This window comes from Melospiza georgiana, chromosome 3, assembly GCF_028018845.1.
Source record: "Melospiza georgiana isolate bMelGeo1 chromosome 3, bMelGeo1.pri, whole genome shotgun sequence".
Classification (NCBI taxonomy): domain Eukaryota; kingdom Metazoa; phylum Chordata; class Aves; order Passeriformes; family Passerellidae; genus Melospiza; species Melospiza georgiana.
The window spans coordinates 15562743-15578002 of NC_080432.1; the positions used below are offsets into that span (position 1 = coordinate 15562743).

At 50.0% G+C, this 15260-nt stretch overlaps 2 protein-coding genes across 2 annotated transcripts; one reads left to right on the forward strand and one right to left on the reverse strand.

Moving 5' to 3' along the window:
- Positions 1-4159: 4159 nt before the first annotated feature.
- GPR75 (G protein-coupled receptor 75) lies at positions 4160-7979 on the forward strand. Its single transcript, XM_058020378.1, has one exon. It carries the CDS (start codon positions 4288-4290, stop codon positions 5818-5820), a length of 1533 nt encoding a protein of 510 aa, XP_057876361.1. The 5' UTR covers positions 4160-4287; the 3' UTR covers positions 5821-7979.
- A 1723-nt stretch (positions 7980-9702) lies between these two features.
- Positions 9703-12327, reverse strand: LOC131081690 (toll-like receptor 2 type-1). The gene is made up of 2 exons (XM_058020948.1): positions 11855-12327; positions 9703-11815 (listed from the first exon to the last, which is right to left on the reverse strand). Exons 1-2 carry the CDS (start codon positions 12325-12327, stop codon positions 9703-9705), a joined length of 2586 nt encoding a protein of 861 aa, XP_057876931.1.
- Positions 12328-15260: the final 2933 nt, after the last annotated feature.

Consider the following 15260-nt stretch of genomic DNA (forward strand, 5'->3'; position numbering starts at 1 on the left):
TTTTTTACCACCAAATCTTCACCAAACACCACAACTGCATTACTGGATTTATTCCCTAACTTTCCCCAAGCAATACCCACATCCTGAATTCTGAACTTTCACCACTGATGTCTTTTACTGTCTCTTCCCTGAAGCTGTCAAGATAAACCAACTGCAGTGCCTCAGTCTGGAGAGGGAGAGATTTCTAGCACGAGAAGAGAGAATTTTTCCCCTTGGAACAGGAGAGGAGAGGGGAAAAATGTCTTGAGCATAGTTTGATAGCCTCGACATCCTTAGTGACCACCTGTCAGACTGCACAGATAACCTGTGACCATCATGGGGAAGCGCCAAAGAAAGAAAAGATGTAAGGCAGAATTTGGGAGGTTTGGGAGGTGGTTTGGTTTGTTGAGGTTGGGGGTTTTTGTTGGATTTTTTGGGGGTTTGGTTTGGTTTTTAAACACTCAAGATGCCAGTGATCTACTGCTCAGTGACTCTTGCTAGACCATTAAATGGTGTGATGTCCCCTATTTCCATAATCAGGTGGGTATATTTGACGTTTATTTTGATATATAAGAAAATTACAAGTAGGCAAATTAGACTTTTAACCTGTGCTTTTAGGTGGTACCACAGTTTCAGCGTTGGGGGATTGTGTTGGTAACAAGTTCATGAATGGATTTGGGTTTTAATTAAAGAGGCAAAGGGATGAAGTTCCTTATTTCTGGTATATTATGACTTTATTCCTGTTATGTCCAGGTATCTCCCTTTCCCCCTTCTCACTTCTCTCCCAGGCTGCTGGGACTGCTGTGCTGGGTACTCTGGATGATGTGATGATGTCTCCTGTCAGTTTTTCACAGTTAGGCATCCCCAGCATCCCACACCCTGCTCAGTCTCACACTTCCTTCCACAGCTTCAGGCTTCCTGGAATCCTGCAGCAGAGCCTCCAGCTCCCTTTTCCCCAGGGCTGTGGAAAACACAATAATCTGGTAAGATATAAGGGGAAAATCAAGCCCTGTGGCAGCAGAAGGGTTTGCTGGCCACTCTCCTGGGAAGATTTTAACTCTAACCCTGCTGTGAGTTACCAGCTGATGTGTTTTGCATCCTCATAGCATCCTGCAGTACCTGAAAGGCAACTTCTAATTGCCTAATAATTCTGTTTCTAATAAAAGGAGGGGGATTTTACCTCAGCCTGCTCTAGATTTCCCAGCAGGCAGAGGAATCCCTTCTCCAAGGAGGGGGTTCCAGGTGATTCATCCTTGCCCTCAGGGCACTGGTGCAGAGGTAGTTACAGCCTGGTTAATGTCAAAGACAAACTCTGTGCAAGATGTAGGATGTTGCTGAGCAGATTTTGCTGCTGCAGATGGAGCTGGACACACACTTCCCTTGGGGAATGTGAGATGCCATCATTTCTGATTGGCTTCTTAGGAAAACCAGCAATAAATCAAATAAATCTGTTCTAGCAATAAGTGCAATCATATTACAATAAATCCAGGTAGAAGCCCAGCTGAGTTCACCCTGAAAGTATTCTGTTAAAAGCTTTTCACTGCTACTCTTATTTATTCTCTCCTGGCTTTTATTTCTTTTTTTTTTTTCTGGGTTAATTTCCCCTTTTATTATTCCAGCTGTTTTCTCCTAGAACTCTTTTGTTAAAATCATAACACTCAAATCTTTGACTGAGATGAGGACAGATTTCAACAATTAAAAGTAATTTCCAGCAAATATCTGCAGAACACCGTTGTCAAAAATGCCTTGGGAACAATGTTTCTTCTTATGCAGTAGGAACTCCAAGACAGAACAATGAGAAGCTTGATAGTTCTAGAGAGCACTGGATTTTAAAGTGCTTTTTAAGTAATTAAAGGAATTAAAGTTTAAGGAAGGCTTGGCTGCTGCAAAGAGTAAATACCCTTGTACCTTGTGCAAGGTAAGTTTTGCTCTTGTGATTCCCACCTTGCAAAACACACTTTCCCCCACTACTTTTCTCCCCCACCCAAACTTTGGTAATTCTTTTAAAAGCTAAAAAGTTCTTTTTAAAAGGGACAGACGGGTGAGACACTTTGCTGTGCCACAGGGGCTGAGCAGGGCTTTGTGCTCCCATAGAGATCCTTTTTGCCTCAGCTCATTCCCTTGCTCCCTGAGAACAATCCCTTCTCATTTTCTGCTGGAATGTCTAAGGCTTGCAACCTTGAACCAGCTACAATTTCCCCTCCATTTCAAATCACAGTTAATAACTGTAGAGGGGTAAAACAACCAAACCCCACTCTTGCACTAGGGTTACATTTTGTCAGTCCTGTTTAATCCCATAATTAAGTGTCCTCTAATGTTTATAAATAACAAAATTCAACGAGGGAGATCCAGTTTGTCAATGAAAAAACAATGAGGGCCAAGATTCACCCACAGATTTCAAATTAACTGCAAATGACAACAAAAATACAAGTAAGGGAAAATAAAGAGCCAGCCAAGCTGAGAGAGGAGATAATTTGAAGCCACAGAAAACCATGTTTTGTGTTTTGAACCTTCTCCCTCTTGTATACAACCAGTTTAAGGACTAAATCAAGCCAAAATGCACCTGCTCAGGCTGCAAGGCACTGCTGCAGCCAGCTGCTGGCATTTGCCCCAAGAACAAATCCACCCCCATTACCACTGGGAGTGTGTTTAGCAGGGCAAGGCTCACAGGCCAGGCTGCTGTCACCAGCCAGAGGGAGACAGCATAATATAAAAATATTGCTCTGGGGTTCAGAAATGAAGGTATTGAAAAAGAAACAGGCAGGCGGCACTGGGAAGCTTTCAGGTATCAAGCTTGCACATTTGTGGCTGTCTGGATGGTTCTGCAAAGCACCAAGCACTGGGGTAGGGGATGGTTATTACAACAATAGATTAATGTGTATATAATGATTGTAAGACAAGTACACGCACAAGTCAGAAATACTGGCTCTACTGTATTTTCATAATGCTTTTGTGCCTTTCCTGGCTGGATTTTGGTCTTTTCCACCTGGATTTCCAGTGCCATGGTGGCCCTTCAGCTGTGTCTGCCTCAGAGAACGGGCATGGAACGTTCACATCCCTGTAAGTACTTCAAAACCATCCCTTTAATGCTCAGCTATCCATCACTACTATATTTGTGATAGCAGTTGGCAGTTAACAGATAAATTATGTTGAATGTTTTCCCTCCCCATGGGAACCCAGAAGGTTCTTTGCCTTTTCTTCTGAGCAAACACAAAGGGCACCCAGGCCCCACTGAGCTGGCTCAGGAAAGGGATGCAGAAGTGCAAGCAGGGCGGGAGCAGCATGCAGAGCTTTGATGTTGATGCTGAGCAGGTTTTGGGTTGAGGCAGGTGTTTTGTTGATGCACAGTGAGCACAGATCCTCTGCTCTGGGTGGACCCTACCTGGAACACTGCATCCAACTCTGGGTCCTGGTACAGGACAGAGCTGCTGGAGCAAGGCCAAAGGAGGCACCAAGTTGCTCAGAGGGATGGGGCAGCTCTGCTGTGAGGAAAAGCTGAGAGAATTGGGATTGGATTGTTCAGCCTGGAAAAGAGAAGCTTCGGGCTGACCTCATTGCAACCTGAAGGAAACTTAGAGGAAAGATGCAGCAACACTATTTACAAGGGCATGTGACAGAACAAGGGAGAATAGGTTCAAATTGAAAGACAGTCGGTTCTAATATTGGATATTAGGAAGAAATTCCTCCCTGAGACGTTGGTGAGGCCCTGGCACAGATTGCTCAGGGAAGCTGTGGCTTCCCCATCCCTGGGAGTGTCCATGGCCAGAAACCTGGGCTAGTGAAAGGTGTCCCTGCCCATGGCAGGGAGAGGAACGAGATGCTCTTGCAGTCCCTTCCGACCCGAACGCTCCTGTGGTTCTCTAGCCCACTCTCTGTGCTGCTCCACCCGCTCGCATCACCGCTGCTCCCCGAGCTGCAGCGGCGGACATGCAGCGCCAGCGCGGCTTTGGAGCCAGCTCGGTGCCGCCTCCCGCGGGCCGCCCGTGCCCGGCGGTGCGGGGAGGCCGCGGCTCTGTCCCCGCGGCTCGGCCCCGCCGCGGCGGAGGGAGCGGAACGGAGCGGGGAGGGGCCGGGCCGGGCGCCATGGCGGGGCGGGAGCGCTGAGGCGGCGGCGAGCGGGCGGTGAGGGGGCCGGGCGGGAGCCCTGAGGGGGCGGTGAGGAGGCAAGGTGGGAGCCCCGCGGCGGCGATGAGCGGGCTGTGAAGGGGACGGGAGGTGATGAACGGGCTGTGAAAGGGCCGGGCGGCGATGAGCGGGCTGTGAAGGGGCCGAGCAGCGATGAGCGGGCTGTGAAGGGGCCGGGCGGCGATGAACGGGTCGGGGCGGCTGCCGGCCGGGCCTGCGGAGCAGCTGGGCGCGAACGGCAGCGGCCCCGCGGAGCTGCGGGAGGGCACCCACGCCGCCACGCTGGCCGCCTGCGCCTCCCTGCTGGCCCTCGTCTTCTGCCTCGGCTCCTACGGCAACCTCATCGTGCTGCTCTCCTTCTTCGACCCGGCCCTCCGGAAATTCCGCACCGACTTCGACTTCATGATCCTCAACCTTTCCTTCTGCGACCTCTTCATCTGCGGCGTGGCCGCCCCCATGTTCGCCTTCGTCCTGTTCTTCGGTCCGGCCCGCGGCGTGCCCAGCACCTTCTGCTTCACCTTCCACCTCACCAGCTCCGGCTTCATCATCATGTCGCTCAAGACGGTGGCGGTGATCGCTCTGCACCGGCTGCGCATGGTGCTGGGCAAGCAGCCGCACCGCGCCGCCTCCGCGCCCTGCTCGCTGCTGCTCACGCTGCTGCTCTGGGCCGCCAGCTTCACCCTGGCCACGCTGGCCACGCTGCGCACCCGCGGCTCCCGCCTCTGCCTGCCCATGGCCAGCCTGCCCCGCGGGCAAGGCAGGCTCATCCTCTACCTCTATGTCACCGACTTCATCTGCTGCGTGGCCGTGGTGTCCGTGTCGTACGCGATGATCGCCCAGGCCCTGCGCAGGAACGCGCGGGCCAGGCGGTGCCCTCCTGCCGCCGTGGCCGTGGGCAGCGCCAGGGCTCAGCCCTTCGCGGGGCCCGGGGCCGTGCCGGCTCTCTACAGGACCCAGAGCTGCGGCAAGCCGCCCCACGGCCATGCCAAGCTCCCCGGCCGGCTCCCGCTGGCCTCGGCCGTCAACCTGGCCACGGCCAAAGACTCCAAGGCGGTGGTGACGTGCGTGGTCATCGTGCTCTCGGTGCTGGTGTGCTGCCTGCCCCTGGCCATCTCCTTGGTGCAGGACATGCTGTCCGGCAGCGGTGGCTTTGTGCTTTACCAGTTCGAGCTATGTGGGTTTACCCTCATCTTTTTCAAGTCGGGATTAAATCCCTTTATATATTCCCGCAACAGCGCGGGGCTGCGGAGACGCATGCTCTGGTGCCTGCAGTGCGTGGCCCTGGTCTTTTTCTGCTGCAAGAACAAGACGAGGCTTCGAGCCATGGGCAAAGGCAGCCTGGAGGTCAACAGGAACAAGTCGTCCCACCACGAGACCAACTCGGCCTACATGTTGTCCCCGAAGGCCCAGAAGAAGGGTTTGGAGCAGGCGTGCGGTGGCAGCCACTCCAAGGACAGCGTGCTGAGCCCCAAGACGTCCGCGGGGCAGCAGCAGCAGCACTACGGGCAGAGTAGCTCCACGCCCATGAACACGCGGATCGAGCCCTACTACAGCGTGTACAACAGCAGCCCCTCGGCCGAGGCCAGCACCCCGCACAGCCTGCAGCCCGCCGGCTCCGCCTTCGCCAAGCCCTGCGGCGCCGCGCTCCATCCCTCGGGCAGCACGGCGGGGCGGGAATGCGGCGCTGCCAGGCTCGTACCGCTGCCCTCCGTGTAGCCGTGGCACCTCCCGGCCTTTCCAAAGGGCCTCCCGCTCCGCTCTGGGGAGGAACTGCTCCGAACTCCGTGCTGCTGCTGCTGCCAGTGAATAGAAACACCGCTCCCGTTCGCGGTGGAAGCGAACGCGGGGCTGTCGCCTCCTTGACGCGCTCTGGAGTTGCCGTGGAGAGCCAGCAAGGGGGATATTTTGGGTTTGTTACTAAGTTTTACTGCTGGGCGAGTAAAAAAACCCTAGATGCCATGATTGTGCGGTTCATTGTCATTGTGCCAGGTTGGACAGGGCTCAAGGTAACCTGGGGCAGGGGAAGGTGATGCCTGAACTGGATCATCTTTAGGGTCCCTTCCAACCCAAACCATCCTATGACAACACCAAGTTTTATTTTGTATTTTCAGGAAGGAAGAACTGGGGAGATGCTTGGTAGTATTTGAGTTTAAACTCTTCCCGTTGCAGGAGGTTGGAAGAATCAATGTTTTTCAGTATTGACAAAAGTCCTTTATCTTCACAGGGTGAAACCCTGCTTCTGTGGAGGTAAATGGCAAAATTTCTATGAACTCAGCTGAAGTTCATGATTTCAGTTTTGGCTTCTTTGTCTGGTCAGTGTTCTATTTCCACTGGGAGGGACATTTGGGAAGTGTGGCCCTGGGACAAACCTCTGCAGTATTTATATATATACCTGCTGGGTGTTGACTTTAATGATGGTGGCATTCTGTATCCCAAAATAATTTGGAGAAGTGTTTTACATCTCATAGAAATAACCATGCACTACCTAATTATATGCATTTACTTGAGTATGAAGATGAGTTTTGCAATATTATGTGACTGATACACCAGGAGGAGCACAGTCACCTCTGGAATTCCCTAACTGGTCAGCTGTCAGGCACAGAGTCGTGTTGCTGCTTGCTCTTTTGCCCACGACTTTGTATGCATTGGGATTTGGCCATTCCTGACAGCCAGAACTGACAGCTGCTAACATTTCTAAAACCAGAATGACAAGTTTTTGAAGTTTTGTTAAGTCTCAACATCAGTTTGAGTTCGTCTGTCTGCTTAGAAATTTTGTCTGTTGGTCTACACAGTGAGCAAATAACAGAAGTTAAGTATTTTTTAATAAATTCACCCATTTGTGTTGTATCTTATTGTGGGAATTCCATGGGAGACAGAACAATTGAGGGGCATTTAAATTCCCCTGAATTTCCCCCTGTCTAATTTAAATTAGACATTTCTTGCTCTAAGTGGGCCAGATCTCTTCTAAACAAGCAATCACCTTTCAGCTTCTGTGGACTTCAGCAGTCTCAGTGTCTCCAAAATAATTGTGCCACAGGCTTTTGATGGCTTGCTATAGAAAAGTGCCACATCTCCAGGAAAATGACAGTGATGGGAACGTGATTTGTTACTTTAGAGACAAAAAATGTCCACATCATTGCTGTCTGTGAGTTGTTGGTTCAGGCTTTTTGTTAACCAAACTGTTCTCAAGATTCTCCTGGAACACTGCTCTTTGTTTAACACTGAATATTAATTAATTCTGAATAATTCAAACAGCTTTCTTGCAATAAAATCAGTGTGAACAACTTTCTAATACAAATGTAAAATGGAAATTATTTCCATAAATCTTTTCTCTCTGCCCAGATTTTTTTTTCTCTAAATGAATAATGTGGTTCTTTCTAAACTAGGCACAATAGATAATGAAAAGATCTTGTTTGGCTTTTCTGTATTTGAATTTCTCTTCAGTACAAACCGTACTGGAGGGAAAAAATACACATGAGGGAGTTTTGGGGGTTTGCTGTGTGTATGTGCAACTTCTCCTGTGCCATTAGATCACATGAATTCATCACATGTTTGAAATTAAACCACTCACACCTCATTAAACATTTGCATTGAGTTTTCATGTGGGAGTAAAGCAAGAAGGGGCCAAGCAGGAGGTTTTATTGCCTTTGTGTGACAAAAGAACTGAAATCCCATCAAAGCTCTTGGCAGGTAACCCCTGGTGCCAGCTGTGCCCTTAACACCACCTGTGTAATTAACATTGGTGTTAATCTGTATAGTGTCACAGTGCCAGATAGGAAAGTGCAGCACCTTTTCATCTGCAGGAGGAACAAAACCTCATTTAAGTTGCTCTTACAGTTGCAGCTGTACTAAATAGCTGTTTTGTGGGAGGTTCATGGGTGTAATAAATCCAGATTGGATTTTGAAAGCAGGTACAACTTTGCAGTGAATCATTAACTGAAATAATCAAATTTTTGATAAAGTAATTGAATTAGACTGTCCTGGAGTATAACTTCTCCTTTTTTTTTTCCCTTAGTCTCTTCCATCAGAAGCCTGCTGAGCACAGAACCAGTAAAGAACCAGTAAAGAATCAGTAAAGAGTCACTGCAAGGTTAACAAGCAGCAGTGGAATTGAGAGGGAAGCAGCAGAATGTGGAGGTGGGAAATGTGTGGGAAGAGAGGAAGTGAGAAATGTGACCACTGAGTGCTTTAGAAAGAGGAAAGCATAAAGGTTATTAGAAAAACAACAGATTAATTACTTGTGGCTCATTAATCTAATTAACAAGCGACTTCTGGTTGCTTAAATGAACAAAAATATTTAATATTTCTATAATTCACAGTCTTTTTAAGCCCTAGAGCTCTGTGGTGAAGAGTTGGCTTTTTCAGCTGCTGGCCTGCAGGATTGTGGGGTTTATCCTCATATATAAAACCTCAAAGCTGATGATGCCAAATAATTTTGCTGAGGAAAGGTGGGTTTGCACTGAGTTCCAAGGGATCTCTGTCAGTGGAGATGTTTGTTGCATGTTCCCCCTTTTGGCAGCAAACAGGTTGGTGTTGGTCTGGTTTTGTCACAGCAGAGCCAGGAATTGGAATTGGAAAAGCAATTTTTCATAGTCTGTGTTCCAAACATGCTGCGTTCCTGGACTGGGGATTTTCTACTGGGAAGTTGTTTGTGTTTGCTCATCACAGGAGCAAGTCCAAGTCATGCTAAACCAAATAATTTGTCCTCACCTGGTGTTTATTTTCTGTCACAGTCTGTTGATTTCCCTTGAATGTGAGAGTTGGATCAGCTGAATTTCTTTTGTTTTTTTCCCAAGCACAATAAATAAAATTATCAAGTGGCACTAGGTGAGGGCAAGGCCCATGCAGAGGTAGTACTGAGTCCACTGGAAATGGGTCAGGGTGACTGTGTGAGATGGAACTTTCCTAAATCTAAACAATAATGTACACAACTTGCTTATTCCCCAGAGATTTGTGATTAAACAAGGCTCACCCCAGTCATTTAACAGTAAAGACCACCACACTAGCTGGTTCTTTTTGTACTGTCTGGTTGTATATTTTATTATGAATTTACTAAAGATTTTCAAGTCTCATCTCTTGCAGCAGTCACTGAACCCACAGTCTGTAGCAGAGTGGGTTTAGCCTCTCTCAGAGGGCTACATTAAGTCAATCTTTACTCTTTCCTTGCCAAAGCAAAGAAAGGAGCTGCTCCCTGAGCACCAGCATGGTTTGTGGCTCTCTTACCTGCACACAGGGCGTGTTCCCACCTCAAGCTGTCCCAGAACTGGGAATCAGTCCTAAGACACCACTCCTCACTGCCACCACCTCAGGAAGGCGGCAAGGACATGCAGCATGACCTGAGCAGTTCTTCCTTTCAGGTGACACCCACAGCACTTAAAGAAATGCTGGGAATAGCTGGACAAATTCAAGCATCCAGGAGGAAAAGGCTTTTTATCAGTGCTCGGGTCTCATCCCGTCACAATTCTTTATCAGAGGGAATAACGAGTGTGCTGCAGTCCCCCAGACAAACCCCTGGGCATGACAGCAGCCTTTGCAGGAGGTAAATGCTTTTATCTCACCACAGGCTTTCCAGTCACAGCCCTCAGAGTTCCATAGGTCTCATTCCAGCTCCTGCATCTCCAGAGCAGATCCGTTCTCCGCTCTCACGAGCGGCTCGTTGGTTGTTCTTAGGACAGCTTTTAGCTGATGCCAGAACATTTTCTGCTTGTGTTCTTCAGGGCTCCACTTCAAGTAAGTTTTCCTTCTCAGCAGTTTCCTGAGTTTGCTGAATTTCTGTGGGACGCTGTGGGGTGGGAGATCTTCCAGCACAATCATGATGAGGGAATCCAGGTTTTCGTTCAGGACCCGGTGTTCGGCAAAATACAGCTCATACTGGCACCAGCAGCTGTTCACAAAGCTGGGAGAGAGAACAAAAAGCACCTTATGGCTGTTCTCTATGCAGTAAAAAATGTTCCCAAGCACAGGATGCCCTGGCTTAAAATCCCTCTCATGGTAGCATATCCTGAAGCCATCATTTTCCAGCTTTTTCAGCAGGTTCTCTTTGGTCCATTCGGCGTCGTGCTCGCTGTACGAGATGAAGGCATCATAGACTTTGTTCTCTGGCCTCTTCTCATACTGCCTCCTCTTGGCCATGCACCAGTACCAGCCCATCCTGACATACCAGGGCCCGTCCAGCCTCCAGCAGAGCAGGGTGAGGGCCAGCACGGCCAGGCTGGCGGCGGCAGCGGTCACGGCCAGCTGGACAGCCAGGGAGCAGCGCAGCAGCGTCAGGCGGCTGCTGCCCACCAGGGAGCCACGGCGCTGCGGGGGGAAGCTGCACCTCATGGCCCCCCTGCCCCTGATCTCCAGCTGGGGATCGTGGAGGTAAACGTTCACGAACCAGTACAGGTCACAGGTACAGAAATAGTGGTGCCCTTGGACAGCCAGAAGCCTGAGGCTCGTCAGCGGGCCGAACGTGGCCTCCACAATGGTCGTGATGGCGTTGTCGCTGATGTCCAGCTCGACCAGAGAGGCTGGGAGAGAGCCACGCTGCAGAAAGGAGATCTTATTCCCTGACAGGTTGAAGTACTTCAGCCCTGGGAGGGATGCCCCGAAGCCATCGGGCAGCTCTGGGATCAGGTTGTGGCTGCTGTCCAGGCTGGTCAGTGCAGGAAGGTGGCCAGCAGCCTCCAGGCGTGTGATCAGGTTCCCAGAAACATTGAGGTGTTCCAACTTCTCCAGGGCAGAAGTTAAGGACAACACCTTCACCTTGTTTTTACTAAGATCACATTTTTTTAAGGCTGATGGAAAAAGCTCTGTGTGTACACCCATAATTTTGTTATTTTGAATCCTAAATACTGTTAGGTTGGAGAGGGATTTCAGGCTGGGGGAGACGACTTTGATGTCGTTGTTGCTGATGTCGAGATGCTGCAGGGAGGGGGGGAAATTGGGAAGTACAGAAATGAAGTTGCTGCTGAGGTCCAGAAATAGCAGTTCCTCCACTGTGTCAGCAAACCACTCTGGCAGCTCCACAATGGAGCAGTTGGACATCCTCAGGTGTTTCACTTTGTCTGGAAGGCTTTCAATGGGTGTCCCAACCTCCTTCCTGACAAAGGAGATGGCGTTGATGTGCACAGTTCCAGGGGGAGGGGTGCACATTGGAAGTGCATTCTCGCTTTCTGAGAATGCTCTGTAGATGAAGTGGTTGCCTTGAACATGCATTTTTTCCAAGTTAACCAATTTTTTAGCAAAATTCGGGGGTATTTGGCTGATGTTGGTGAAGGACAAATCAATTTCCTTGATGCTGGAAGGGAGGCACAGCGTATCCAGGCTGTTGATGGGGTTGTTGCTGATGTTTAGGAACAAAAGCTGGTGGGATGGGAACTCACAGAAGGATGAAGGATCCAGGATGTTAATGGTTAACTTGTTGAAGCTGGCATCGATGGACAGAGTGTTTTCCATGTGGAAGAACAGCGTAAACAGATACAGAAGATCCATTTCCACGTTGTTGTGACTGATGTCAAGCTCCAAAATCCTGTCCAGCTGGGCTTTGCAGAGATCCTCGTCCAGTTTTAACATCAGCTCGTCCTGGGTGAGGTTGCTGTGGGACAGGTTGAGTGTCCCATTGATGGGAGTTCCACAGAGGGTGGGCTCAGGTGGGGCTGTGGGAAGGGCTGTTGTGTTCCTCTCTCCCTTCCTAAGAAAATTCCCTGGGCTTCTCCTGAGCCTGGGGCTAAGGATTTGCAGGAGAGACCGAACTCCAGAACGTGACAGCTCCTCTGCAGGAGCAGAAGGCTCCAGAGCAGCCCCTGAGGATCTGCCAGAATTCCTGGAAAGCTGCAAAGACCTCGGAGCTTTGCCAGCAGGTGAGAGCTTCAGGTGGGGTGGGAGATCTGACAGAAGCAGCTTCTCATCATTAAATGATAAATCCACAGAAACCAGGCTGAGCAGACTCTGGAATGCTCCGGGCTCAACAGCCCTGATCCGATTGTAGGAAAAGTCCAGAACTTCCAGCCAGTCAAATCCTTCCAAGTCCCCCTTGGTAATTTTTTCAATGGCATTGTGTGAGAAATTGAGAGCTCTTGCTGTTTTTGGAGCCTGTGCTTCTGAGACAGAGGAGAGATTTGAATAGGAGTAGTTATAAACCAGGAAGGCTGGAGGTGTTCTCCACATTAGGAATCCATGTGCCCCGCTGAGTAAGAAGGGAATGAAGTAGAAATGAAGGTAGCCAGCAAGGATCCTCATCCTGGAGAAAATAAATGTTAAATCCATCATTATAATATGTTAATGAATACCCTTTAAAATAATCCAAATTTGCTTGAAGTCCATATTAATTTATAATAATTTGGAGGAAGAGGGTTTGCATTTCCATTTTAAAAGAGGCTCTTGCCTTCCTTAGCAGACGCCTGTCTTTTCAAACCAAGACAATTTGTAATGCCCTTCATGGCTCTGTGGGACTCAGGTTTTATGTCTCCCATCCCAGTGCACGGCAGCCAAATTAAAAAAAAAACAACAAACCTGCTCAGCCACTCCAGTGTCACCCCAGGGAGCTTCATGTCATTCTGTGACCCCGGATCTTCCCCTGAGCCCAGCCCTGGAGCTTTGCCCTGCCCCGGATTTACCAGTGCCATTTGTTTGGCCTTTCCTGTCAAAGTTTTCCTGGGAGCAGGACATGGGATCAGCCCAGCCTTTCCCTGCAAAGGCAGGTGCAGAGCTCCATGTGAGTAACCTGTGTCACCACAGTCCCCCTTGCTGCTCAGCTGAAGGGAAGGGACACCAGTGACCTCCCAGCTCTGTCCCCACTGCCAGCAGCACCCCCAGCCCAGCCCACAGGAACCCGCGGGGTCTGATAAGCATTTTAACTTGTCGCACAGCTCTCTCCTCGCTTCCAGCCACCCTCTGCCCCCTGTACCTGCTCTCCTGGATGCTCTTCTCTCCCTTTCCGCTGCCTCCGGTGCCTTTTGTGGGGCTGGAGCGGAGGGGACACCCCGGGACGGCCCAGCCTCGCCCCCTCCCCTGTGCCCGCCGGAGGAGGAGGAGGAGGGGCCGGAGATGATGCTCCCCGCGGAAATTCGCCAAGTTTTCCCCTTCGTGCCGGTCTCGGGCGTTGCCCAACCCGTGCCCGAGGGGGAAATAAAAGGTGGAAGTTGCTCGTTTAATGCATCACAGCGTGGTCCCGAGGTTTGCCTCGCCTCAGCATCCTAGGTGGGGGAAAAAGTGAGAAATGGAGTTCAGCGAGGAGGGCATGGGCTGGCCAGAATCCAGCAGGGATTCAGACTGCAGGAATGCTGAGGGAGCTTGGAGTGATCCTTCCAGGAGAACACAGAGCAAAGAATGGAGCAACACCCTGGTGCTGTGGTCATGCTCTGTCAAAAACAACACTGCTAAGGGGAACAGAGTCAAAGGAATGATCCAGCCAAAGCTGACTCCGCCTTCATTATCTCAGAAATTCAGGTTACTTGTGCTGTTAGCCCGTGCTGGTGACCAAAGGCACTCAAACTCCTCATAACCATGAAATGACATCAACTGTAAACTTCACCTTTGCCTCTCCCTCAAAGAAAATAATGTAAAAACAGCTTGAGTGGGGAGGAGAGGCCATCACACATCCTGGGGTCAGCTGATGCCCCACAGGGACACCTGGATAAAAACTCTAAATTATTACCTGGAGCTTTCACTGGGGCCAGAGCTTGCCTTTATCTCGCTTCCAATTGTGGTTTTTTCCACTCTTTTGCAACCAGCAGTGACTGGAATCTCTCACAGCAGTGCAGGTGCCCCTCTGTCCTGCCCTGGGGGCTGGAAAACCCAAGGTGGTTTGTGCTGTTTGTCTGTCTGGTCTGACCGTGCCCTTCCCTGCTGTGGCAGGTTCTGGGAATTGCCCACAGTCATCCCTTCTTCAGACAGATCCCAACCTGCTTTGATAAAAGGGAAATTGATAAGTTGGGATGTCAGGGAAGAGTTTTGCTCCTGCTGTCAGTGTGGGGTGATGCCCCGTAGCTGGACAATTCTCCAGCTGAATACAGCAGTCCTGCTCATGAGCCTGGGGCTGTGCTTTGCTTTGGGAAATTGGGACAGCTGCATCCTAGCACAGGGGCCAGCCAAATCATGGTTAGAAGGGACAGGGTTAAAAAGGCAGCTTTGTGTTATGAGCAGAGCTATTCCACCAACTCCCTGTGCTGCAATTATTCTACCATTTATTTAATCCAATACATTCTCTGTATATTTTTTAAAGCAATGTCTTATTTTGGGAATTGAGGGAAGAGCAGGACACAAGAAAAGTCTGAGTGAGCAAGGAAGGTCCGCACCATGTGCCAAGAGCAGGACCAGCACATTAATTCCCAAAACAGGTCACGCGCCACTTGTTCTGTCTCTCTCTGCAGGAAAAGGGTTTTTTGTGCCCTGGGAATATTGCTTAATGGAGGAGAGCTGAACCTGCACAGGAGCTGCTCAAATCCAAACAGGATCAGCACCAGCTTTGAGGAGGCCAAACCTCACAGGAGCTTTTCTTATTAAGGTGGGCTTGGATTTAGGTGCTGGATAAAAATATAAGGTACTGATGACCTGGAAATGCACCTGTCTGTGTGAAACAGCTCTGCTTCCTGGAGGTGTAGGAGCAAATCTAAGCCAGCTGTTGGTCAGGAGGAGATGGGAGAGCAAAACAAGTTTCTTTTGGAGGTGGATGTGGGTGCTGGGGCAGCCCAGATTCCAGGCAGGAATAGCTGTGAGCATGGAGCTTCCTGTGCAAGGGGAAGTCGGGGCTGAGGAACACCTCGAGGAAACCCTTGAGTCAAGGGTTTGCCAAGAGCCTGATTGCTCACACCATGGCAAAAGCTGCTGTTGGGAGGCACCAGGTGCTGTGACTTCTGAGTCAGGGATGTGCTTCCCCCTCCTTCCAGGGAGTTCCCCCCACGAGGGGAATTCTGACATTCTACAAAATAACTATTTTAGGCTTGCCCTCTGATCTAATCAGCACAAGGAGGGATGAGCAGGAGGAGTCACTGTGTTGTGTTCCCTCCCCTGGCATAGCCTGAGGGATGCTGAGGCTGCCCAGAGCTGGGGGGCTCCAGCCTTCCATCAGGGCAGCCTTGATCCAAACTACAACCATCCCAAGGGATTGTGCAGCTTAAAGCCACAACGAGGGGATCCAGCCAGCCCCTGGCACAGGCAGCAGAAGGTGAAAT

Coding starts and splice junctions, on each gene's coding strand:
- LOC131081690 (XM_058020948.1), bottom strand. CDS start 12,327: ATGAGGATCCTTGCTGGCTACCTTCATTTCTACTTCATTCCCTTCTTA. Junction 11,816..11,854: donor TCTGCTCCTGCAGAGGAGCT/GTCACGTTCTGG, acceptor GCAAATCCTTAG/CCCCAGGCTCAGGAGAAGCC.
- GPR75 (XM_058020378.1), top strand. CDS start 4,288: ATGAACGGGTCGGGGCGGCTGCCGGCCGGGCCTGCGGAGCAGCTGGGC.